At 46.8% G+C, this 26417-nt stretch overlaps 1 protein-coding gene across 6 annotated transcripts; it reads right to left on the bottom strand.

The window, feature by feature from the left end:
• Positions 1–317: 317 nt before the first annotated feature.
• Positions 318–21456, bottom strand: KLHDC4 (kelch domain containing 4). 6 transcript variants are annotated; one of them, XM_008491360.2, is made up of 12 exons: positions 21206–21456; positions 20693–20784; positions 19931–20009; positions 18951–19049; positions 16813–16949; positions 11589–11681; positions 10542–10701; positions 5744–5825; positions 3674–3882; positions 1994–2396; positions 1203–1319; positions 318–914 (listed from the first exon to the last, which is right to left on the bottom strand). In XM_008491360.2, the coding sequence occupies exons 1-12, from the start codon at positions 21302–21304 to the stop codon at positions 739–741; spliced, it is 1746 nt and encodes a 581-aa protein (XP_008489582.2). In that variant the 5' UTR covers positions 21305–21456; the 3' UTR covers positions 318–738. The 6 variants fall into 6 exon arrangements, with proteins under 6 accessions (XP_008489582.2, XP_030313513.1, XP_030313515.1 ...); XM_030457653.1 differs by having other exon boundaries at positions 332–914; positions 16813–16945; positions 19954–20009; XM_030457655.1 differs by lacking the exons at positions 16813–16949; positions 21206–21456 and having other exon boundaries at positions 332–914; positions 19954–20009; positions 20693–20718.
• Positions 21457–26417: the final 4961 nt, after the last annotated feature.

Genomic DNA, 26417 nt, shown 5'->3' on the forward strand with positions numbered 1-26417 from the left:
ATCTGACTGGCAATAAAGTTTATTTCTAGGACAACTGCTTTCTTGGCCAAGGTGAAACTTAACTGGGAGATTCCACAAGCAAAGGAGAAACCTGCTAGGGCTGGTGTTAAAGGAGAGGCTTCTACTGTTACAAGCTCAGAGATGGTCTGCAAGGATTCCCAGGTAGCTCCAGGCTGTGCAGCCACATCTCGGGGCTGTTGGAGCATCCTACAACCACCACCTGCATATTTCACACCAGGAAGAGCAATCCTTCTACTCACAGCAGGAGAAAAAGAAGTAGAAAAGGTAGAATGGGATTAAATGAGAAACCCAAGATGATAAAACCAAGGAATTTTATTGTGGAAACCATTGGAGATGTGTTCTGGCCCCAGTCAGGGTAGGGAATTTGGGACCAGTGAACCACTGGGATGTGCAGTTTGTCTCAACAGACTCAAAACAACCTTTGAACAAAAATCAGACAGTACTATAGCTGCCAGACTCAGCAGAACAGGTGCTTGGACATCAATCCTGTTCCTTCAGACCCTCCCCACAGCTCCAGGGGAGTAACAGCATATCCAGAGCATTAATCAAGCAGGCACATTGAGACTGGGCAGCCCAGGGGCACTCAGAGTAGGCAAAAGCTGGAATTCCAGGACACCTTCTGGACACCCTGACTGCCTGGCACATCAGGCTGAGGCCAATGGGGCAAACCACTGCTCCCAGAATGTCTCCTGACTCCTGGAACAGCCTCAGCCACCTCTAGACTGAATCTTCATAGAAAGTCTTTGCCATGGCATGTGCCACTTTTACCACCTTCTTCTCCTTGGCATCTGGGCCCATGTTGCTCCGGGCAAGTTGGATCCAATACTGCTCTGTCCTGGCCAGGAAGTCTGGGTGCTCCTCCCCAGGCTGAACTGAGGGGTGCTGCTCAGCTCCTAGGAAGGGAGAAAAGAGAGGTCACAAACAGCTAAAGAAAGCAATCTCCTCTTCCATGTGTCAGCCTGATGAAGTCTGCTCTTCAGCTCAGGTGTTTTAAAGTAACAGCCCAAAGATCTATCAGTGGGCAATGGAATTTCTCCTCTACATGAGAGCAAAAAACTGCTGTGGCTGGAAAACTCACCTGGATGCCAGTGAGGCCATCCAGGCTGGCAGGGGAACCAGCAGGTACTGTACTAAACCCCACTTTATATTTGTCTGGAGACAACATTCATCTTCATCATTACCTTCCTCATCTTCACTCTCCTCTTCAGAGCTCTCCTCACCATCTTCCCCTCCCTCTGCACCTTCCAGATCATCATCATCTTCATCTGATTCTGACTCCTCCAGCCATTCTTGTGTTTCTTGGAAGAGAAAGGAAACAGAAGTAGTAAATAATAAGCTGTTTCCCATTCCTACACCCAGAACTGTCCTGGGGAAAGCCAAGACAAGGTCAGATTGCTCCTTAAGAGGCCTCCTGTATTCACAGCCCTCATAGATCTCCTGGCCTGGCTGTCCAGGGGCCTGGATCTGATGGGGAAGAGGGGAAGAGGCTGAATAATCAGGAAGAAGAGCACAGAACAGCTGTGAAAAAAACCTGGTCAGTGCCAGTGCTGACAGAGTGAACTCTTCCCTAGCAGCTCCCAGTTCTGTGATCAGAAACAAGACTCCTTCCTGCCTGCATGCAGGGCCAGGGACATCCTCTTTTAAAAATGGCTCTTTACAGTGCCTAACACATCACCTGGGATGAATCACTTCACCACCACCCCCCTAAGAGAAATGCTGCTCTAAAACAGACCCACAGATCCTTTCAGTAACAAGTAGAAAGTCCATCAAATCCATCTTCCCAGGCTTCTGCAGCAATGCTGACCATAAGCCATTCCACAGCACATCCTCCCAAGCTTTTCCCAGGAAAAAACACAACTCCAAGGCTCATCACTTGAGAAAAGCTTCACAGTTGAGGGGTTTTTTCACCCTCCCCCCAGTACACTGTTGCTAAACTAAAGGCAGAGAGGGAGACCCCAAGATCAGAGCTTACTTGGATCCATCTCCACTAGCACTTTCCATTCTTCCAGCTTGTGCAGGTCGATGCTGTGGAGGTCACTGAGGGTGAACTGGCGATCCCCCACCTCAAACATCCCCCCAAAGACATAGAGCACCCCATGCTTCACTGCCAGCATGGCATTGGAACGTGGGCATGGCTCCACGTGCTGGCCCAAGGCTCCATCTTCCTCCTCCTCTTCTGATTCAGGCTTCTCCTGCTCTCCTGCAGGACCAGAGATCACCTGCTTGATTGTCATTACAGTCCCATCTTCTGCCACCACCTCTTTGACTATCTCCACAGGGCCTTCTGGAGTTTCCTTCTCCATCTCCTCCTCTCCAGCAGCCTCTGCCTCAGTTTGCCTGCCACGTCTTCGCTTCCTCTTCTCTGATTTTGGTCCCTGTTAACATGAAAAAAGAGCAGGGAGAGGCTGCATGTGAATTGTGTGCAGCTAACAGCATGTACAGCAGTTAATAAAAATACTGCTGGGAGGGAAAGGGGGAGAATTCAATTAATTTTCACTAGAATTGTAAGCTCAAGTGATAGATGCAACCTCCCCCTCAGCATCAACTTCTACCAGCCATGAAACAAGGAGTAACAAAACTCCTGCAAAAGCCATGGCATGGAATTGGTTTTTCCATTGGTGGCAACGTGCTGAAGGGACAGAAAACTCCTCTCTTCTATCCTGCAGGTGCACACAAACCACACAAGCAGTTCACTGGGCTTTAAGAGGAGCAAGAGAAAATAACCACCATTTGGTGAAATCCAAACAATTGCTGGGCACTAAATGACAGTGCATTGCCAGGAAGCACTCCAGGTCTTCAAAGTACCACAAGAAAGGGTTGGGAAAGTGTCAGCTAGGCAGGCAGAAGCAAACATTTGAGTTGATGTTTGCCTGTTATTATGGGATTGGACTTCTCTTTTTTGACAACAAAGGCAGAAACAACAGAGGTAGAAAGGAGGAAGTTCAAACAGGACACTTCCCCCTTTGAGGAGGGTTCAAACAAAATCAAAGATCTGAGCTGAGGGCCACATTTCTGAAAATTTTTGTGAACCAAGGGTAGTATTTCATCTCTTCTAGCAGCTCATCAACAACAGGGAAAAAGAGGGAGGTTTTCTGATCCCATCACAACACAGGATCTTTTCATGGTAGCTTTTACTGAACTAGACTTAACACATCTGACCTGGAGCTGGCCTCCAGTAAAACACCATAACCACGTTTTCCTGCTGTTTTGTTTCATTTGGCATTACACAGCAACACAGCACCTGCACCCTGACTCCTAGAGAAGGGGGGGGATTTCCTCCTCAACCACTTTTGCTCTGTGCCCAGCCATCCAGGGCTCTCTCCCCAAAAAGATGACAGTCTGCATCACCCTGGGGAAGCAGGGCAAGGAGCTACCTGGGAGGGAAGGAGAGGGGTAGCATAAAGTCAGAGAATTTAATTGGTCTGGCAGCAAAAACCTTCTAGAGCTGCAAATCACCAGCTTCATCTCTACAGCCTCTTCCTTCCTGATCAGTGGGTTTCTGGATCACAACCTGGTGTTTCAGCACCCCAAATTACTAGAAACAGAGGCTCCCTCCACACTAAGAAAGTTGTACAAGGGAAACAAAAAGGTGAAGAACAGGTGCTGGATGATCAAGGAGAATTAACTGAATGTATTATTTTTAAACCCAAACCTTCAGCTGCCCGGGAAACCAGCGGTTTTTCCCAATGTCATAGAAATAAATATCATTGAAGAAGTCTCCTTCTATGCTCTCCTCCTCCTCTTCATCATGCACTCCCCCAAAGAGCAGGCAGCGGTTATTGGGAGCCATCACCACGGAGAAGCCAGACCTGGGGGGAGGTTTCACTCCAGAAGGGCTGAGCCGACTCCACGTCCACTTCTCTGTCAATGAAGAAGAGCAAATCTCAAAGGAAAATCCTGATTTATCTTCCCTGGGTTTTCAGCCCTCCAGGAAGAACCTGGATGACCCATGTTGGACACTCTGAGAGCAAGAGTGTTCATCAGAACCACTTCTATTTTCAGCTTCAATCATGCAGTGTCTCCACCTTTCCAGGAAGGTGGAGTTCAAACCAGGACGGGTTTCAGCCTTCCAGGAGCAAGGAAAGGTTCCCAGTGACCCCATGGAGCACACACCTACAGCAATTCTCTTCCACAGGTCCCTGATCAACTTGCACCACTGCCTCAACCCCCAAAATAAGTCCCCAGGTCCCCTTTGACTACAGCACCTTATCTGCCAACTCACAGTCCAAAATAAGTTCAGTTCACTGGAAAAAGACCCAACCAGGCTTTAAAAAAGGGCTCAGCAGTGGGAGAAGGCTGGTGCTCTAATACTTTTGCTCCAATCCTTTCTACTCTGGATTTTGAGGAAATCTCTAAAATGCAGGCTGGGAGAAGGGTAGGCACTGCCTGGGCACTGTGCTCCTGCAGGAACCACCATTTCCAGAAGATAAACTACAAACAGGATATAATGCAAGCAGGGTCTGGTATTCAGACAACATCTGTGACCAACCTTCCTCTCCAAATCCCCACTTCCACGTGGTCAGGTTTAAAGAAATCAGTCACAACTTCAACATTTTAGAAATTCACCCCAAAGAAGGCTGTCCTGCTGCCTGAGACAGGGGCAACATACACTCTGTCCTAAGGAAAGGGATGGAATTCCTATTTCTGGGGACATTCAGAGATAAAACAAGCAACCACAACCAACTCTTGGTCATAGCCCTGCTCTAGGTACTCTCCTGAGACCACAACCCAATCCTCTCTTAAGAGAAATCAGCCACCACTACCAGACTTTGTCAAAACAAAAATTTCCAGCGTGGAGAATTCTGAAGCCCCAAAGATTTTTCTGTTGTGAAACAGAAAAGCAGTGATCAAAATGTCCCAGGGAGCAGGAATTTCAAAATGTTGTTTTAATTCCCTCCCACACACAAACCAAAAAATCCCCCAAATATCTATTCTTGTAGTTTTTTTTCCTGAAGCTGTTTGTGCAGGCCAGAGCTTCTCACACAGTCTGATGGTTATGCAAGGAGCCTGGAGACCCTCCACTCCATCCCAGACTATTCCAGGACCAACTGGGAGGTGTCAACATCGATGAAGCCATGAGCTAGAATTTTTTCTCTGACAAAAAGCACACCCCAACCATCCTCCAGAGCTCTGCCAGCTCCTCCAAGCAGTTTCTCCACCAATTCCCCAGTGTTTCTCTGTGTCAGAGCTACCATTAGCTTTGAAAAAAGTCACCTGGAGCTGTGTCCTGGGACTCCTTGCAGCCTTTGGCTACCAGAAAGCTCTGCCCAGCAAAGCAGACACAGATTCATCTCTTCAGGCAGTGAAATGAAGCACAAGAAGGGGACAGAACCACTGTGTGGCTGCAGCAACAAGTGGCCAGGTCCCTTTGCAGAGTGCAGCAGTGAGGAATTCTCTATGTGTAATGGTCCATCTCCAACACACATGAACAAAAAAGGAGGATATCATTACCCCAGTACCCCCCTGAAACTGCTGCTTCCTTCACCCTTTCTATGCAAGTCACAGTATAAAAATGCATTTAGTTACTCCTGGGAAGAAGAAATATTTAAATCAAACCCATCTTGCTGTGTTTAGCCCCAAAGCAAACACAGGGGCATAGCACTTTTCAAGGGGAATTTTGTTCTAAGCCTGGGGTGTTTTTTTTGGTCTGTTTTTCAAAGGAAGAGAGAGGATCTGTAGTCACAGTCCTGCAGCATCCCTCCCAGCTGCAGCAGTACCTTACCTTCCTCCTTGCCTGCACTTTCAGCCTTCAGCAGGAACATATCTGTATGCAGGGTGCCTTTGTCAACATCTTTCTTAATTCTCTGCAGAGAAGGGAAAGGACAGGGATGCTCAGGGAAAGTTGCAGCAAGCCAAAAACAGAGGAGGTCCAACTCTTCAATGCCTACAAAGTCAGTCATGCCACACACCCCACAGATAAACCTAATCACAGCCTGAAGCCCAAAATGCAGACCCTGTGGCCCTAGAGCATCAGGCAGGTGACAGCCACCCTGTTCAAGCCAGGATTATTTCCTGTGACAAGTGACAACCAACATCTGACTGACAACCAGGCTGCAGCACAAAGCCTGGGACCTGTGGCTGTGTGAAGACAACAGGGTGCAGTTTAAGGGCAGGACCCAAAACAGGGGAATAAATTGCCACAAGGGATTAAAACTGCTTGGTTTTGCAGAAGGAAGGAAGGATGAGCAGCAGCAAGGAAACAGGAGATGCAAGGTCCTGCCTTTTCCTCTGCCACAGAGAGGATCAGGTGCTCCCCAGGGACTAATAGAACATCTGTGCCTCTGCTCCTAGAGCTGGGAAAGAAAGCAGATACCCACTCCACCCAAGTGCTACACAACAACTTTCCACAGAGCTTGCAAGTCCCCCAGGGATGCTGAGCAGAAGCTCAGTGTCTGTGCTGTGCCATCTGCAAGGCCCAAGTTGAAGTACAGATGTGTGACCAGCACACAGATTTTCAGTCCCTGCCACCCTGCTACAAGAGAAGTGGAGGTGACAGGGAGGTGACAGCCCACTCTCTGCACTCCTGCCTGACTGCAGATCTTATTTTGCAGCATTCTGGGTCCCACAGAGCTGTGAGAAAGTTTTTCCTCCTAAAAAGAAACCAAACAGAAGCTCCGTTTTCAGCCCTACTAAAGGCAACAGCAAAGCACAAGGAAGAACAGGACCTTCTAAAGGAAGGTACTGTGAGCTCATGGTGGTGCAGGTATTGTGGCATCAAGTTCAAAGGGCTGTGAATCCCTGGGCCAGCAAATGCCACTCTCTGGCCATGTCACACCAGTGTCACCCAGATCCAGAGCAGCAGGAATCAGCAATGAGCTGCAGGCTGCAGGCAGCTGAGCTACACCAACCTTTCTCAGTCTATTTCTTACCTTAATCAATGGATACTCTGGAGCAGGATACAATGGATACTCAGCAGCACTGGATACTCAGGAGAGGGAGGGAGAGCCAGAGGAGTGGGCAGGAGGCTTTACACCTTGGAGCACTGAAGTGAAACCCAGTGACTGCAAAGTGTGCCTGCTAATGATGCCAGGGATGGTGGTTATTTCAGCCCCAGGCAGGCTGCAGTTCATCCTTAAATGCTAGACAGAGCACACAAGCAGGGAACACCCAGCCTGAAGTGTGCAGGAGAACAGTAAGATGTGAGCTGTCTGCACAAAAGGAGGGGAAATAACAAACCCTGAGAGAGCAGTTGGCTTCCCTATTGTCCAGGGTCTGTAGAATAACCACATTATTTTTCTCCTGAAAACCACACTGCTCCCTGTAGTAAACACACCACGTACACAACATGACAAAGCTGCTTGGGCTGAGAAAAACCCCAATGAGGTGGAGTGGGAGTTAAGTTATTTGCTGTCAAAGAGATGCCTATTTTCCCCAGTTCACACTGGCTCAGCAGCAGACACTTCACCAGCAATCAGTACACTGCTGCTGGAGAGCTCAATCCCCTTGCACCCAGGACACCTTAGTGCCCTGAGGAAATCCTTCCTTGAGCCCCAAGAGGCTCCTGTTTCCCCTGCTATCCTCCTTGCCTGGATGTTCCAGGTGTTTGCTTCCAAGCTCAGACCTGGTTTGGATATCTGCAGCCTGTTGTTTGCACGTTCAGGTGGGTTAGCAAGTTACAAGAGTTTTACAGGCATTAGCTGAAAAAAACAACAACAACCCTAGCACTACTGCTGGACAGCAGGATATCTGTTTATGCCCCTTCAAGGAGCAAAGAAACTGAGGCACGGAGAAAAGAAGGGGAAATCAGGATTCCCCAAGGTGTTAGACATGTCTGAGAAAAGAGAGCAACAATGGCAAAACACATCCCATCAGCAGAAACCCTTAGCAGGCAGAACTACGGAGGGAACCAGTCCCACCAGACCTTGCAATTCAGCCAAACACTTCAGCCCTGCCACCAGCAATCTCCAGGCAGAATCCAATCCAGATTTGCCAAGCTTGCCACTAAAAAAAAACAACCCAGCCACACACCACCTCCAAATCCCCCCCCAAATCCCCACATGCCAGTCATTTTTGGAATCCAGAAGCCTTGCCAGCCTTCCCATGGCTTGTAGGCTGCTTGCACCTGGAAGGTAGAGCAGAGCAGACACCTCCCAGCTGCATTCCCTGTGCCAGGCAGGCACAGTGTGCTCATGTTGCCTAGCAATAGAGAGGTCTCACTGCTTTAGAGAGCCAAAAATGCAGCTTGCTGCAGCAAACCCCATCCCCAGCGTGAGAACTGGGTGAGGACATCTTTAAGATCAGCAGGAGAACAAGTCTGAGCTCCTTGTGGGATGGGGAGGTACATTTTAGAGCTGACAATGCTCACCACAGCCCCTCCTGTAGAGGGTCATAGAATTTGCCTTTTATCATTTCCAGGCTGAAGATGAAACAGACAATCACAGGGACACCAGGGTACTCAGTAAGAACCCTGCATTTTAAAGTGTCAGGCAGGCTCCTGAACTTGTGTGCCAGCATCTCAAGTTAGATGCACTCGGGGTTATAAAGGTGCTTTTTCACTACACAAGTGACCAAGTACACAAGCCAGACACACTTGCTTCACTCCAAAATAAACCCAGAGAGACTCAGCTCCACGATAAGCAAAGACAGACTGAGAATTCAATGGCTGCACATTAATGAAGCTGTGCTTCTCCTAGAGGAGATAAATCTTGCCAAATTAAGTCCAAGAGCATGCTAAAGGTGTGTGGCCTCTGCATCCCAAGAAAGCTGCAGAGAAAATTCTGTCTGGTACTTGGATCAGTTTGTAGCTCACCTGCACCACTCCTGACTGCAAGTTTACACACAAGCAGAGTCTCTGTCAGGAAGGGCACAGAGAAGCACCCTTACCTCTCTCTATTACAAAGCAGATTCATGAAAGGAGTCATTGTTTTAATCAAAAAGCTGTTCTCTAAGCTGGAAAGGAACTGAACCCAGCTCTCAACCTTGCTCAGTGCTCTGCATAAAGGCTGAGGGCAGCTTTGCACTCCCCCATCTTTTCCATTTCATTTTTATTAGCTCAAAACAACCAAGAGCAGTGTGACAGAGCCCACCCTCGTGAAGTGGAACACAACCTACTGCAAACATGCATCAACTTTTCTATGTCTATGGGGCTCAGTGTGCACTTGAAACCCAGCTCTTTCAGTAGCCATGAGAGCCACACGTAGCATGGCATGCAGGCTCCTGCTTCCTTCCCACCCTCCAGAGTGATGGGACAGAGAAAAGAAAAGGACGAAACCCCTTTTGGGGAGAAAATGCCTCTGTATTGTTACTGCTATTTAATCAAATGCTCCTCTCATGAGCCAGAGCCCTAAGTGCAGGCCGTGAGGAGGCACAAATGCTTCTAAATATATAGACAGACTATCTTCTCTCCCCTTCTCTCCCTGCTTTTCTTCTTTGTTCATTTATTCACATCAGCAGAACAAGGCGTCCTCCTCCCCCAGCGAGGCTCTGCTGGCAGCAATGCCTTTCCAGAGCCAGCAGCAGCAGGATTTGGGGCTTCTGTCTGCATTCACAACATTAAAAGCTTTTTGCAGGAGCCTTTTGCTCAATGAAATATTTACTTCCTCCCTCCCAGCACGCAGACAGGGATACTTGGTCAATGAGGACATATGGCCTAACGGGCTACCCAGTATAAATTAACACGATTAACAAAGCAAAAAGCAGAGCAGAGGAAGCCTGGTGCTCATCAAAAATCTTTTTTTTTTTGAGTCTGCTAACCAGTGCTGCTCCCTTAATCCTTTCACTGATGAAAAAAACCCACAAGTCTCCCAGCAACTGTTGCTCTTAACCTGCAAGTAGAGTACTACCTAGAAATGCTGGCAGCAACCACCACTGTTGCTGAAAAAGAAGTAATTTCTCACAAGTTGCTTACTCCTATCTCTGCAGTATCTAATCTTGGATTAGGGTAGCAGGGAAAACACAAAACAATTTTGACCAAGATAAGCTCCTCAACCTGCATGAGTAACTGCTTTAGTGGGAGAACTGGATCTCTAGAGGTCCCTTCCAACTCTGATAATGCTGTGATTCTGAGAAGGCACAATTAGAAGAGGAGATGCCTCTTGTACCACCAGCAGTGGTTTGCAGCATGTAAAACAGAACCATTCTGTTTATGAAGAACCCAAGGCCATAACTGCACATTCCTGTCAAGCTGGCACACCCACATGCCAACCTGCACCCTCATTATCAGTATTTTTTGGCCACCTGGCAGCTGTGTGACACATGGAAACATCGTCAGTCAGAGCAGTGGGCAGTTTGGTGACAAGATCACCCAATTCTGCACTGGGGACAAGGCTTGAGACACTCAGCAGAGGGAAGGAGAAGAATAAAGAACTCAATTTTGCTGTCCCAAGCTCTGAGCCCACTGTCCTCCCCAAGGAGTCAAACCACAGAAGGTCACAGCCAACACAAGACCATTGTATCAGCCCCACTTCAACAACCTGAGTTTGTCACATTTAGTTTTCTCTTTAGACTCTCAGTTTTTCCATCAAATATTCAGTTTCAGATCTAGGAAATACAGCAGTAGCTTACCAGAGAAGCTCTCCTACCTGTTTGGAGTAGCCTCCATAGATGATTATGCTGCCCTCAGGACTGGTAGTCATTTGACAGCCAGATCTTGGAGCAGGCCCAATTCCTGATGGAGCCAGCTTGCTCCAGGTGAAGGAGTCCAGGTTGAAAGCATACACATCATTGTAATAGATGTAATCTCTGGGGAGAGCAAATTGGCACATCAGAGGTTTTGCAATGGTCACCATTTAGGACAAGATAAAATATCACTTCAGGAACAACATCAGGAACCTCTGAAGAGGTGCAACACCTTATTCAACTTCTTGTTTTTCTCCTTCCACAGCTGCAGAGAAGATTTGCTTGGGTGAAGGTTACTGTTCCAGTGCAACAATTTGCATGTGGCAGACCTTTTTTTAAGACCTCTCTAGGTTCTCATTTACCTGTGTCATTCCTTTTTCCAACAGAGGTTTCCTCAACTCTTCCCAGTGAATGTGGACCAAGGCAAGGCAAAGCAGAACACAAAAGCTCAAGAGAGATCAGAGCTGTGTCTGCCCAGGGGAGCACAATACACCTTGTTCTCTTTCTACTGGTCAGCTCACATACTGCTAGTGGAAAATGCTCTGCAAAGGTGAAATTCCCAAGGACACAGCCAGATCCAGGCTGGGCTTTGCACCTTGCACTTTGCTCCCAGGTTCTATGATTATGCTGCTTCCTGTCTCTGAGAGCACAGAGCTAACAGGTGGCTTCACAGTCCCTGTGACAGACCTCACAAAGTAAGAGTCTACTGGAGAAGATGCTTCAAGAAAGACAAGGCTCTTTGACAAGATTCAGAGAGCAAAAGAGATGTATTAAGCTTTAGTCACAAGGATGAGTACCTACTTCAGTGATGGGCTAAGTGGTACAATGGTTTCCCAAACACTTGAAGACTTTAACTCAAGAACACTTGTCTTTCTACCACAGAAGTCTAGTTCAGTAGCAGTGCTGCTCATAACCCTTCCTTTAAAGCCCAGCTTTTTGTTACTGGTGAAATTCTGTTGTCCTTTTTTCACAGAGGATTCAATACCACCAGCCAGCCTACAGTAACTCACCTTGCACTCTCATGGAAACCTCCAAAGACAATCAGCTGCCTTTTGCAAGCCACCATTCGATGTCCACTTCGTCCAGAGGGCCCTCCTGAGGCCCTGAAATGCAAAGAAATTCCACTCATTAACAAAATTCCTTTTCCTGTTAGTGTGTCAGTCCATTTTTACTGAAGTCATTGGCAGCTCTGCTGACTGAGTTTAGTGTCTGTTCTCCTGGAAGAGTAAAACTCATGGAGAGCTTCACTGCCATAACACCCAGGTATGTTTTCCTCAGAACAGCATTTGTGCTCCTCCTGTAACTCTTTGCATTTGAAACACGGGCATGTTGCAGAAAAAAAAAAAATTCCTAGCAATAAACCATCAAGTTTCTAACAGCACCTGAAGTCTTGAAGTCTTTTCTGCTGTAACTCAGGAGCTGATTTTTCAGGCAAGTTTAATGAAGAGCAGTTAACTCCCACCAATTCAAGAAAGGCACTCCAGACATAGATGTTTTCTCCAAGTACCAAGAGTTGTCTCTGACATCCACTCTCTTTTACTGTCTTAGGAAATCACCTACCCATGGCATCTTCACTCACCCACCTGCAGGTAGGATACAGGATCAGACTACTGAGAAGACTTGGAATTACTTAAGAACAAAGGCACTACAGCAAAACAAGTCATCATTATTATCTTACTCACTGAAAAGCAGCCAGGCATCACCATGCTGCTCTTTCAAGCCTTTCTGACCTTTAAGTTAAATGTGCCACAATCAATTTCCAGGTACAAGCAACAACACCCCATCTGTCACATCCAGAAGCTTCACATGAAGCCAGGCAGCTGGGAATGACACTCCTGAGAGGCAAGGAAGGTAAAACTTCCTTCATGTTCACCCACAGACTGAGCATCACATCAGAGAGAACAAAAACCACTTCAAGAACCCTCAAAAGAAAGGCAACTTCAGGCCAAACTGCAGAGAAAACACAATTTTGCTGTGTGTGGATTCATCTATCCCACTTCCACCCTCACTGGGGAGTCTCCCAAAGTGCCCAGAGTTGGCACCACTGAACCCAGCAAGACTTCTCAAACAGGCAGTGTTCAACGTGTGTTAAGTGGTTGCAAAATCAGGGCCCTAAAGAAATATGAAAGCTGCTCACTGTTGAAAACAACAAAACCTTAAAGCCACAATCCCACTGCTTCACTTTCCCTGGCAGCAGGCAGCTGGAAAGTGTGGTGATAGGTTTCTGTGGAGAGAGAAAATGAGGGTCCTCATCCACTGCCAAGAATGACAACCTCACACCAGTCATAATGAAAACCTCCCAGTAGAACAGCAGCATTTGGGTAAGGCTGAATTAATATTGATTGCTTGGATTTTTTATTCTAACAGAAAGTGGGGGCTTCCAGGCATTCACTGGGTTTCTAAGTATCACCCTGCAGCACAGCACCTCCAGTATTGATTTCATCAAGACCTGAAATTGTTATTTTCTCTTCTGTAACAAGACTGCCACATTATTATTCCAAAGGATGGCACCTTTTAAAGTATATATTTTTTTTTAAAAAAAAATCAACATTAACAATAAAACCCTCTTCTTGGGGACTATCTTCTCCCTTGCTTCTCAAAGTCTAAAATCAATTCTGAGCAATAAAAAGTTTACTCATTGATGTGTGGGTTTTAAGAAACAAGTTCCCACAAGTTCTCAAAACCACAAACAGAACCATCCAGTCTGGGGCCTGATCTCAATTCAGAGAGGTACCAGCACCACTTGCCCTCAACCACTGGGTTATTCTCTCCTTTCCAGCAATGCAACCTCCAAGAAACTGAAACACAGCTCCAGGAGGCCTCACCCTCTGCACAGCATTTTATCATCTCAGCACCCTTGGCTTTACACACTGCAGGTGTCAGCCAAAAAGAGCAGATTCCAGCCCTGGATGTAAGGACATGCCCTCCTAAACCTGCAACAACAGCTCTCAGGAAGTATTTTTGTGTGGAGCTATTCACACAGCCAAAGGTTTTTGTCCCCAGTCTCCAAACACAACACTGGAAAAGCCAAATGGCAGAGCCAAGCAGGACTGGCATAATGTGCAACCATCCCAGGAGGCAGCTGTAAGCTTGAAGATAAATTTGCTTTTGGGAAATCAGTCTCCTTTCACCTGTACCCTTGCTCATGGTCCAAACCAAACCTTTTGGAAATGGTTGCACAGGCTTTATTATTAATACTTTATTTGGTGGGGTTGACACCTGAAAGCAAAGGTGTGGGAGGGAGCTGTAAATTCTCCAGTCTTTTTTTAAAAATGGATTTAAAGGTAAGTATGGATAAGGACTGGCTCTACACATGTGCAGTGTGAGGCTGATCACAACTGCTCCAGAAGGAATTTGCTTTTGCTTGTTACTCTGGGACTTAAAGTAGCAAAACAGCCCTGAATTCAGCCCCCAGATTCCAAAACTGAAGACTTGAATGTCCCAGTGGCTACAGGCTGCATAACTCAGTTACTTTTTCAGTCACTCTTTCACCCAGATGAATCTCTGAACTTTCCCCATATTAATAAAAGTGATGATGCATCCAACATCCCATCAAAAGGGCATTTCAGGACAAAGTGCTTCTATCCTCCAGTAGTGGAGGCAGCTGAAAGCCAGGGCTTTAGTGTTCACTTTTACTTTTGAGTGCAAACAAGTGCTCAGCTGCCCAGCACTCAGTGTACCCACTTGTCTGTATATCCTGTTAGGAAGGATACAAACAAATACACAACTGTACAAGGCATAAAATCCTCACCTTAAGTCCCTTGTGAAGTCAATCAACACTTGTGGACCTGGATCTACCAAAGAACAAGTTCACAAGGCTCACTTCTGGGCCAGCAGAGAACTCCTGCTGAATGGAGTTCAAACATACAAAACACCAACCTTTTCTTCAAGCACCTTTCTACCCTGATGTTGCAGGACCTGATCTTCCAGGTGACACGTGAGGAAGAAGAGCCATCAGTCAGAAAGAAACCTACAGTGAAATGCATCCTGCACTGCAGTGACTGCTCCAGTTCTCTCCACAAAGTGTTCAACACACGCTTGTAAAATGCTACCCTGAAATATTTATAGCACCACATCTCAAAAAAAAAAACAAAAAAACCCCCCAAAACTGTTATGGGAAGTATGATGAACGTTCCAGCATTAAAAGGAAAGAAGCAAGACAAAGAACTACACAGAGCCTGGATCTGCCAGTTCCCAAGCACAACCCCAAAGTGTGATGCTCCCTGTCTCTCTCTGAGGGAGGGCACTGGGCCACATGGAGCTGAGTAAGGATGTTCTCTCTAGGGAGGAACAAGACAATTTGGTTAAATTACTGCTTAGCTCTGAGGCAGAGTAACAAACAGTTCATGCACTGAAACAACCTTCTGCATCACACACATGATAAGGTGGTTCCCATAAGGCAAAGTCAGCTGCTGGCAAACCTTCTAACAGGCTAGGATTGTTGTGCTTGGACCATCTTTGTGCAAAATGCAAGTAAAGGTAGTTAAATATTGCTAAATTGAGCTGTTTTTAACAGCAGACTGGCACCACTGTGCTCTGTGCTAGGAGATAATGAAGATTCACTTTCCCAGCAGCCTTCACAAACACAGACCAGGGATGTTATTCACAGGGATGAATTATCCAAGGTTTTCTCTTCAGAAGTGTTTTACAGTCAAGCCTCTTATGGCACCAAGATGGTCTGTGGCATGAACTGTAGGCCAGGAAGGACAACATAATTGTCTGAAATCTAAGCTGTGCAGCTGGAATAACTTCATTTCCTAGAACTGCAAGTTCAGATCACAGCAGGGCCATCTTAGCTATTCAATCCACACAAACCAATCCATTCAGACCCACCTGGAACAGGGTATTTGTGATTCTTCCCACATGGAGCAGGAACTTGGTCTCTCTTGCCCTGACATTTCTTAAGGAATAATTATGTTTCTCTATTATTTGCACTAAAATGCCATCTTCCAAACCCAACTGAGTTTACTCAATACCAGCCTCTACTCCCAAATATCCACCACCAGACATTTATTCAGGCAACAGTGCTACCACACTGGAAACCTGGAATTATTGCTTGGCCTGCTATGTGAAGGCTGTACCAAGGCTGGTGCCCCACCATGATCCAAAAAAACCAAAAAACAAACCAAAACCATGCACAATCTGCCCCCTCAGTATAGCTTTCCAAAACACACTCACTCTCCCAATAACCACTACCCCTCCCTCACCAGTCACCTCAGCTGATTAATGGCAAACTCAAATAAGCAAGAGCTTGACTTAAAGACAGACATGAGAAAAAAACTGACAGTAGAAGTGGGGTTCCCTGGCAAGAAAAGCAAAATTCTGAAGGAAGTGAAATGCAGCACCTGTTCTGACCATAGTTTTAAAGGAAGTAGGGGAAAAAAAATAACCCTTGTGCAACTCAACAATCACTTCTGCCCTCTGCTCTTCCCCTTTCCAAGCAGACTGCAATCAAGGTACCATATGGAAAAACAAAGAGGCAGCAAAACCTTGATTTCTGCACTCAGTCAGCTTAGAAGTAAAACAAAGACATCCCCTCCCAGCCTCCTTCCCCAGACTCCTCATTAATGCAGCTCTTGGAGCTCTGCCCAGGGATGGGGAGGAGATAACACTTTGTTTTGTTTCCCCACTGGGATGTGGGCACAGGTGGTTTCAAAATTCCAGCAAGGCTGAAAGACAGATGTCCATGAGGAAGCTCCAAAAGAGCAGATCCTGCATGGGGCAGGGAGAGAGAAATGATCATCTCTCCAAGGCACTTCTACCCATAGAGATTATGATGCTACTGTAGAAAATGTCTTAACCTTTTCTCTCCTAAGAAACAACTAAGTATCAGTGTCCCCAGATGCATCTTCCCCACTGTAGGTGTCTACAGCCACCATGGCTGGGAGGACAAAGTGCTTTTCATGGTACTCTTTCCTTCAGCTGAACAACACCCAAGCACATCAGTACTCAAAAAAATCAGGTATTAAATGAAACAGCTTTGGTCTAAATAGATTTGGAACACATCTCTTCTTTCCATGTCCTTCTGGAGGCTGATCTCTCCATCATTTCTAGGATGGGCACCTCTGTACTCAAGGGAGAGAGATCATGCTGGGACAGCTCCTCATGAGGTCAATTTCCCTGACTTCAGAACACATCAGAGAATGTCAGAACATCAGGTTGGAAGGCACCTCAGGAATCATCTGGCCCAACCTTTCTTGGCAAAAGCATAGTTGACAAGATGACAACACTTACTTGATCTGCTCCCAGGTCTTGGTAGCCAAATGCAGGACCCAGAGATCCTTGTAATGATAGAACTGTTCCCCATTGGGAGATGCAAACTCCCCACCAAACACCCACAGCTGCCCACCAGCTGTGGGCACCACTGCTGCCTGCCAGGAGAAGAAGAAAGAGCTGGATCAGCCAAGGGTTCAGAAACCAGAGATAGAAGATCCTTATCAGTCAAATGGAGCTGCCTCCAAATACCAGAAAAGTATCAGTGGCTGCTGCTGTCCTGCTTGACAACAGCAGATCTCTGGGGCTGAAGGAAGGGGAATTTTAAATTCAAATTACTGTACAGCACACTTTCCCTACAGCAAAAGAAAGCTGGCCACATATGTTTTTTTCCAGGTTAGCCATCACAGCTCAATATTGGGATAATGACCTCTTTCTTCAGAAGGGTTTCATTACCTGCCTGCCCTTCCCAGCAGAAAGCAAGCAAGATTTTTAGTATCAGACACATGGCTGATAGAAACCAGCCTGTACATGCACTGATTAAACATGTAACAAAATATGGGTGTGTTTTCAAGGAGGATTTGGGGGAACATGACTTTACCCAAGCATAAAGGGGACACATGCCTGGTTTTCCTGGATATCTGGTGCTTAAAAGCTTAAGGGGAAGGTATATGCACCAGCCTGCTCCTACTTACGTGTGACATTTTCAAGAGCTGGCTTGAAATTCATTACACAGCCAAGCCTTTTCCTTAAACAACTGACAACACCCATCTGTAGCTATTGTAATGACAGCTCTGTTGGGCTGATGTGATGAACTCAGACAGAGGAGGGCACGTCAGGGACCAGAGATGACAAACAAGACTGAACACATGCCCATACAAACCCAGGGACACACTCCTGTTTACCTTTGAGTTAACACAGAACAGGTGTCAAAAAAAAATCCAAGTGCCAGGGAAGACAACAAACCAGTAATGAGGCTGAACTGTCCCTCCTGTGTGACTATAATTAATTATCAGATGGAAAACTTCCTGAAGGATGACTCCTCAGGTAGGTTTCTCGATTTATTTCAGCCTTCAATCCAGTGGCAGCTCCCTGATGCACCGCAGCCTGCCTGCTCGGTTCAGATTCAGCTGCTAGACAGCCACCTGCTGGCTACCAACACCCAAACAACCACCTCTCAACTCCAGGCTTTTCATCCAGGGAAATAAAAGGGTGTTGGAATTCATGGTCTCCTTGTGGAATTTGGTCTTGAAAATCAACACTGATTTCAGCAACACGAGGCAAGCCAAAAATCAAGTCAGAACCTTTCCATTCCAGAAGGGACTTGCAGGTCAGAGCAGCTCAGGTCTGATACAATCTGGGAAAATGAACCTAACCAGGGGTTTGGGTCTTACCAGGATGCTCTAAAGAGCTTTGGGGAGGAAGAAAATAACATTCAGGTCCTGTATGGCAGCTTTTGAAATGGAGCAGTCACCCAGCCATGTGCTGCGACAGGTAAGATTATCTATCAGACAGCTGGCAAGGGCCAAAGACCTGCAAAAAATACAAGTCTTTGGTCCAAGTTCTCAAGTGGAGATGTTCACATAAAGTAAACCATCCCAAATCCTTCATCATCACATCCAGACCTTAAAGATCCAGGCACCAGAGAGGTGAATTCTAAGGGAGCATCACAGTATCCCAAGGAAAATTCAGACAACTTTGTCTACTGCCCTTGCAGACAGAAATAAAAAAAAAAAAAACAAAACCAAACCTGTCTGTCTGCCAAGGACCAAAATCACAACCTAAAGGTGAGACACACAGTCAGTGCTGGAGGGTTGCACAGCTGGGACACTTGGCAAAGCCCAACTGCTTCAGTAATGCTGCTCCAGTTCATCCAAGTGCCTCCCCAGGAGTCCAGCTTCAGTCCTCTCAACCCAGCAGATACAACCCCAAATTTTCATCTGACACATAACATTTCCAGAGGCCACCAAGGGATCAGAGAGCACAAGAACCCAGGGCAGGATTGTAGAGATCCCCTGAGAAGAGGTGAAGTGACACCACAGCCCATTACAAGGAGAATGAAGCCAGAAACACTCAGGGGAAAAAAATAATAAAATAAAAAAAATCAATTCCCTCCCATCTTTAGTGCAGTTTTTGAACAATTCCAACTGGTGCTGTACCTGGTGAGCACACCTCCTTGGTGGTGGGTTGGGAATCTCCAGTTTGGACCAGGTGTTCTTCCTGATGTTGTAAACATACAGCTCGTTGTACAGGTATGTCTGTTAAGAGAGGAAGAGCAAACATCACCAGAGCTCTCTCCTGGACAGGGTCAGTCTGGCCAAGCACAACCACTCCTGAGGGTTATCTGTGCCTCCTCCTCCACCAGACTGGGAGTCAGCAACTTTTTCAGAGTGATCCAACACTCCTGGACTGCTCTTTCCCAAACCCTTGGTTAAGCCAGTGATAGCTTGAAATAAAAGGACTTAAAAAGTTGGAGCTCAACACAGGTTTGGAGGTTAAAGCTGCCCAAACTGCTGCCCAGCTCCAGAGACAAGAACAGCTTCAGGTAGTGAAGCAAGCAGAATTAGCTTAGCACATCACAATGGGGGATTCCAAGGGGGCCAAGTATCACTGGCAGGCCTGAGTTTTCAGGCTGTGGTATGTATTTCTTAGGATCAAAAAGACCATTTTGTCTCCAGCAGCACAATAAACACCTGCAGCTTGCAGAAATGCAGTAAGAAGAGTGTCCACTTGTAACTATTTGCTACTGTCCTCACCTCCAAGACAGGCAATGCCTTGCCAGCTGCAAAACTGCAGAAATATCTTGTTTTGAAAAGTAAAAGGGGTTCTTCAATAGTTATCAAAAAATGAGGGGCAGATATGGCTGCAATTAAGTCTGGAGAAATTATGAAACCTTTAAATATTGATGCTGAGACAATCACTCTGACTCCTTAATGAGTTCCAGCATGTCTCCTTCCTGCCAACTGCTCCAGCATGAGACAGTGTCACGGCAGAATTAAAAGGCTATTTTGATCTCATTTGGGGACAAATACATATTTTATGACTGCTGCCTTGAATTTCACTTCAAATGAGACTCATGCAAATTACAGTAAAAGGCAGGGAGAGGATAAAGAAGAAAAAAAATGGAAGTATACATTACTTTTTGGCCATTGAAATATTCACCTCCAAAAAGGATCAATTCGTCTTTCTCAGGGTGAGCAGAGAGGGAGCCATTCAGCCTGCAAAAGAAAAAGAGATGGACAAAACAGTAGATGTGTAAGAGTCCTGCAAAACCCAGAAGCTCACAGCCCTTAATTCAGCCAGCACTAACACCTCTGCCCTCTAGCCACAAAGGTCTCTCCATCATCAGCCAAATTATCAGGCTGAATTATTATATTCACCCCAGGGCTAAAAACTTCTCCCACGAAATTAACTTCTTCAAAACTTCCAGCAAGATTAATTTGACACTGTCTGAAATCTTCTCCTATTTTAGGAGCACACGTTATGCTGTCATTTAACTCGCCTTTTGACGTGAGCTCTTGAATTTTAATGCTGCTGTGTCAAGAACAAAAATGAGTTTGATGAGGGCACGTAACCATGGGGAGAACTGGGCTGTCTTGTCCCAACTTCTCTGCGTCATTACTCTGCAGTCACTGCTGGTCATGGCTCACCTACATCCCAAAGAGTGACAGATCCCTATCACTGCCAGTTAAAAAAAAATAACCCACAACCTTTTGGCTCAGATTTTGAATCCTTTTTTTAACCAGGGAGTCAATACACCAGGTATTTTATAACTCCACACATCACCTATGGCAGATACTACGCCTCCCACTCTCAGGAAATAACTTCACATAAACTGGTTTCATTAAAAGCACAATTAACTCCTGTGGAAGTGCAGGCAAAGCTTCATGCAGTCTCCTACCGAGGTGAGGGGGGTGGGCAGGATGTCTCAATGACTTGGGTCTTTTTTGCATCTAAATTCTGAAATTCTGCTATCAGGGCTTCAAGATCCTCCTGAAAAATGAAATGCCAGACATAATAAGTTCCTTCACAAGCAGAGAGCCACCACATGAAAGCAGCACTCACCATCCCCCTTTTCCTGATTAAAAAAAACCTCTCTGCTTAGGTTCCCTTCATCCCACAATCACCTAAAATGCCCCAAACCGGTGGATTTTGCCTCGATAGCATCGCCCCTTCCCAGCTCCTCAGCTTTGTGCTGAGGTAACACCGCGTCCTCCCCAGGCAAGGTCGCTGTTTTCAGGCCTGGATACCCAAACATTTTCATTTGCCGCTCATTCTTTTCCTTTATATTTTAAAACCCCTCAACCTCCCCCCTACCCACTCCTCCTCTGCCTCCACCTCAGGCCCCGTTTCACGGAACTCCCCAACTCCCGGGATTACCGGACCTCCCCTCCCTTCTTCTCCCGCATCTCACCTCCTCCTTCTTGGCTCTGCGGGACACTTTTTTCTCCATCTTCGCAGCCGTCTTCTCAGCTCCTTTCCCCTTCTTCTCCCTCTTCCCTTTCTTCCCCATGACCGCAAGGCCGGCCTAGGCCGCACGGGAAGCACCGCGCTCTCCGGGCCACGCTGTCCGCTCCGGGTGCACCGCAGCTCGGCTAGCAGCACCCGCTTCGTTCCGGACCTTCCAGGCCGCCCTTCGCCTCCTACCCGAGCGCTCAGACCGCGGGGGCCCTCTGGAGGCCCGGCGGACGCTGCATGGCCAAGACCGGCCCTAAACCTTCCCCTCCGGCGGCTCCACAGCCTCCAGGCCGGGGCTGAGGGAGTGCGATGGGCCCTGGGAGCCCCGCCGAGGAGGGAAGGGGCTTAAAGCGGCTCCGCACACCACCCCTCACCCCGTCCTCGGAGCACAAACTCCTTTTTGACTTCTGTTCCTATTTATTCGGGCCCTGAGGGCACCGTCGGCCCCACAAAATGGCCCCTTCCCCTCACACAAAATGGCCCCGCCGTGGGGAGCCAAGGGCTCAGGGGGTGCCTGAAGGAGGAGGAGGAGGAGGAGAAAAAGGCCCCGTGGAGAAATAAAAATTAACTGCACGACACAAAAATAAAACATAGGGACTGAGGTGCTGCACGAGTGGTTGTGTTTCCAGACACAAAGTCACGGAAAAAGGGGGTTTATCCTGCTGGGCTTCAGGGACCTGAGGGAAATGGGCGCTGCTGTGCCTCGAGGCCAGGCAGATCTTTGGGGGTTTTGTTTGATGATGGGGAAGAAATAATGGTGATTTGATTTTTCTCATGTGGTATTTCACAAGGATGCTGAGGCCGGGTAAAATTTTCTGGGAAAACGCTGGCGTTGAACACATAACCAGAGTGGATGCAGGAATTCAAATACATCTTTGAGCCATGAGTTTCCTTTCATCCCCCTGCACTTCAAAATTGCTTTTGTGGGTGTTGCTCTCACTGGGGAAGGAGTAAAATCATATTTTTCTCTGAATTCCCACAGAAAAACAACACATTTCCTGGAAGCGTGGTGGTTTTCATCCCTGTTTTCATCATTTTTTTAATCCTTCCCTCAGTCAAAATGAACAAAGATCCACTGGAGGTCCCTTCTGCCCACCAAACTAACCCCAACACCCAGGACGTGCTCTGCAAGTTGCAGGACTCATCCTATGCTTTGAAATTCCACCTACGCTTCAACCTCAGGTCTTGGGAACAACCCCAGAGTATGAAGGGAAGAGCTGGGAAATAGGAAAAAAAAAAAATTGGGAATGTTTATGCACAGGAAGCAAACAGAAGGCTACAGAGAGACCAGGTCAAGTGAATGGGGTAATTTCTCAGCCTCCATGAGATTCAGGAGCTCTGCTGATTCCCTGGCTCTACACACACAGGTTAGGAAGTCCTGATGTCTGCAGGAGTTTGGTCACTAATTCCTCTGGGGACAGATCTTCTTTTAACTCTTTAGGAAACATTTTTTTCCCTCAGAGGGTTATCAGGCATTGGAATGGCCCAGGGCAGTGGTGGAGTCACCATCCCTGGAGGTATTTAAAAGGTGTTTGGACCTGGTCCTTAAGGACAGGGTTTTTTAGTTGACTGTGGTGTTGGTCAAAGGTTGGACTGGATGAGCTTGGAGGTCTCTCCCAACCTAAAATATTCTGTGATTCTGTTTTTGGAAACCAAGCAAGCTGCATCTTTGTGAAACCTGTTCTTGAAGTCCTCTCTAGGCATCTGTTCACTGGGAGACTCTTTCACCTCCTGCCCACCTGGGTTCACCTGCCCCCATTTGCCTTTTTGGAGCTGTGTTATTTGTGGTTATTTCCACAACTGGGTGTGCAGGCATCCTCAGCTCTGTGAGCTCAAGCTGCATTCTCAGAACTTTATTTTTCAGATTTCTGACTGTATTTTCAGATGTTCAGGGTCATTTGGGGCCAGCCACCACACAGGGAACTGCGTAGGGTGGGACATTCTTAGTGTGCATTCTCTGACCTCTTGAACTATATAGTTTGTTTCTCATGGTTTATGTGGAAAAAAAAAAAAATTAAAGGACAAAGAAAACTTTGCACTGTGCTTTGGAAACACAAAGCACAATATAAGCATGAAACAGGGCATGAATTTCTCAGGGTGAAATATACCCCCCAGTCCACCATGGTGTAGAAATCCTGCTGTAACAACATTGAGGGATGCATCTTCCTTGAGTGATTCCATGGCCACCTTGGCTGTGTAGGTGAGACTAAAGATTGTGACCTGAGAATCTCAGTGTCCCAAAACATGAATTTGAGACTCCAACACTGCCTTAGGTGAGCTCTTCCCATCACCCTGAATGGGAAAAGCCACTCCAGATTCCCACAGGGAATGTGTGGGACGTACTCCTACACGTTCACACAAACATCTTCACCCAGCTGGCAGACAGATGTGTGCTTCCAGACATGCCTGAGTCCTCACACTCTCATTTCTGATGTCTCAGGGTTTGTTTCTGCTTTGTTTTGGGGAACAGAGCTCGACTTTGCCTGTGTTTGCACATTTTGTTCCTCTGCTCTGAAGTTGTCCTGTGCTGTTATATCTGGCAGCCCATCTCCATCCAGCTCTGACCTATACAAAGAGCACGTGGTTTTTACTTTGTTATTTTTTTTTTTATAGTCTGGAATATGCTCATTCAACAGGATGGTAAAATCCAGCTGTATCAGCAAAGAAAAGAATAACAGGCATGAAAGCTTCAGAAAAGACTGGAAAGCTTTTTCCCACAAGTCTTCTTTGTGCTCTGACGCTTGATTTATCTTTCCCTTGTTAGTGCTTTCTGAAGCCAGTAGCAAGGAAGGAATTAATGGCACAGATGAAGTGGGAGGACATGCTGACAGCACAGGAACTAAATCAACCAGAAATGCATTGCCATTGTAGGAAGAGCTGGGGTGTTCAAGTGGACTGGCCCTGGCTGTATAGAATGGTGAGAATGAAGATAAACCCTGCAAACAGAGAGAACTGTGGGGCTGCTGAGCAGAGACCACTTCAACCATGCTGCCAGGATCCATCCCAGCTAGATTTTGGTGTAGGTCTGTGAAGTGCTAGAAGGGAACACCAGATGATGTGTGTGTAACACCTGGGAGCATCACTGGGTGGGAGACTCAGGGCTTTGAGTTCCCCATGTGCCTCAAGACCTGTCAGGATGCTCAGGAAAAGTGATTTTCATTCCCTGCTCTCTGGCATGAGAAAGCTTCATATAAACAGTCATAAAAATAAGTCCCTGAGTCTCCTCCAGGCTCAGGCTGCAATTTGCTTTCTCTGCACATGTAAAATAGGGAGGAGAGAACAAAAACAACAAAACAACCCAAAAAGTGCCCCCAGTCTCTGATGGCAGCATTTCTAAGTCATTCATCTCCAAAGGAAAACGTGGCTGCAGGGCAAGGAAGGGCCTGTCCATAGCCAAGGCTTTTTTTGGGAAAAGTCCTTCATATCAGAGAATTTGGGGTTTTATCCTGGCCATGCTCACAGTCCACCAGAGGCCCCTCAGCCCCTGCTTTATGAACCAAGCTGCAAGTCAGGGACAGTGCTTTGCTCCCTTCAAGGCTCATTTCTACCCAGAAGCTGATAACATCTCACTGCTATTCAATTGGCTTCCTGAATTTTCTGTTTTGAAAATTGCTGCTCTAGTACCTGGAAAACAGAGGAAGCAGAGGAAAGCAGAGCCTTCCCTGGAGGGAAGTACAAAGTGTGGCTTTAGGCAGATGCCTATCCCAAGGGACAGCAATCTAAATCCATCAGCAAACTGTCACACTTGAAGCCACAGACTCACAGTCTGAGTACCTCTGCCATTCCCAGGGGACTTCGTTGGGTTTTCTGTGCTTCTGAGAAGAAAACTGCAGAGATAGTATTAAAAAGCAAAGCAGAGGAGATGAGTGGTTTGGAAATTGATATTTCTGATTGTTAATCATGACACATCAGTCTTACATATTCTAGCTGAGGCTATTAGAGCACTCTGGTGTTAGAACACTAATTAATTGCAACCCTACCAGTAGTAAGGAAGAAGGCAGCTCCACTTAGCATATAGAAAACAGCTGGAAGGAAAGAAAAAAAACAACAACACAGCACCTGGAGGGAAAAAAAATCCAACACAGATATTGTAAAATAAATTCTCACCTTAATCCACCACTAAACTACAGCAAATAAATAAGAATGAGCAAATGAGCATGGCTTTCCCTTCTCTAAGCTCTGATTTTAAATGCAGATGCTTCCATTTCAGCACCAAAATGAACAGCCAAGAGCTAAAATGATCAGTTTGGTTTTAACATCAAGCTGAGCCCCTCCACACCATATTTCTGCACATGTGAAGCCTGCCCAGCCTGGCTGTGCTTGTTTTGGTTTTAATTAATTTACTCTGAGCCAAAGTGCCAGGGTGAGAAACAGGGCAAATACAGAGCAGGAAGCATCAGTTGTGTGTTTCCTGCTGCAGTGGTTCAGTCTTCAGCCTCGTTTGTGGCAGACAGCTCTAGGTCTGAAAACAAAGTTGTTTTGCAGGAAAACTGGTGCTGGCCTTGAAGATGAAATAGAGGAACCATCTCAGGGTAGTCAGAGACTCAGCTCAGTGATAAGGCTGACCATTTAAGGGTGATTTAAGGGATGATTTAAGGGTGGCCATCTCCTGGGGGGAAAAAACAGGTTTCTGATTTGGGTAAAATAGCTGAAACAGCCTCCAAGGGTGAGGAGAGGGTGCTGCTCATGGACCTTCCCTTCCAGTGAGCTGCTCAAGACTGCTGAATTAGTCTTAGGAGGAGAAGGCTCCCCAGGAGACTTTATTGTGGCTTTCCAGTATCTGAAGGGGCTCCAGGAAAGCTGGGGAGGGACTTTTGAGGCTGTCAGGGATAGGATGAGGGGGAAGGGAGTCAAACTAGAAGAGGGGAGATGCAGATTGGAAGTTGGGAAGAAGTTCTTCCCCAGGAGGGTGCTGAGACCCTGGCACAGGTTGCCCAGAGAGGTGGTGGAAGCCCCATCCATCCCTGGAAGGTTTTAGGGCCAGGCTGGATGGGGCTCTGAGCAACCTGATCTGGTGGGAGGTGTCAGGTTGGACCTGGATGATCTTAAAGGTCTCTTCCAACTCTAAAAATTCTGTGATTCTATTTCAACTGTTTACTGTGAAGAGCTGCCAGGTGGGAAAGCTCTGCTCCCCCTGGTTACAGAGCCTGTCTCCCCAATGTACCAGC

This window comes from Calypte anna, chromosome 11 (genome assembly GCF_003957555.1).
Source record: "Calypte anna isolate BGI_N300 chromosome 11, bCalAnn1_v1.p, whole genome shotgun sequence".
NCBI lineage: Eukaryota > Metazoa > Chordata > Aves > Apodiformes > Trochilidae > Calypte > Calypte anna.

Excerpts from the sequence above, each read along its gene's own strand:
- KLHDC4 (XM_008491360.2), bottom strand. The coding sequence starts at position 21,304 with ATGGGGAAGAAAGGGAAGAGGGAGAAGAAGGGGAAAGGAGCTGAGAAG. Across the intron at positions 16,950-18,950 it reads CAAGGAGGTGTGCTCACCAG|GCAGCAGTGGTGCCCACAGC; the intron begins GTACAGCACCAG and ends TTCTCCTGGCAG. Across the intron at positions 2,397-3,673 it reads GGTTTCCCGGGCAGCTGAAG|GGACCAAAATCAGAGAAGAG; the intron begins GTTTGGGTTTAA and ends TCATGTTAACAG.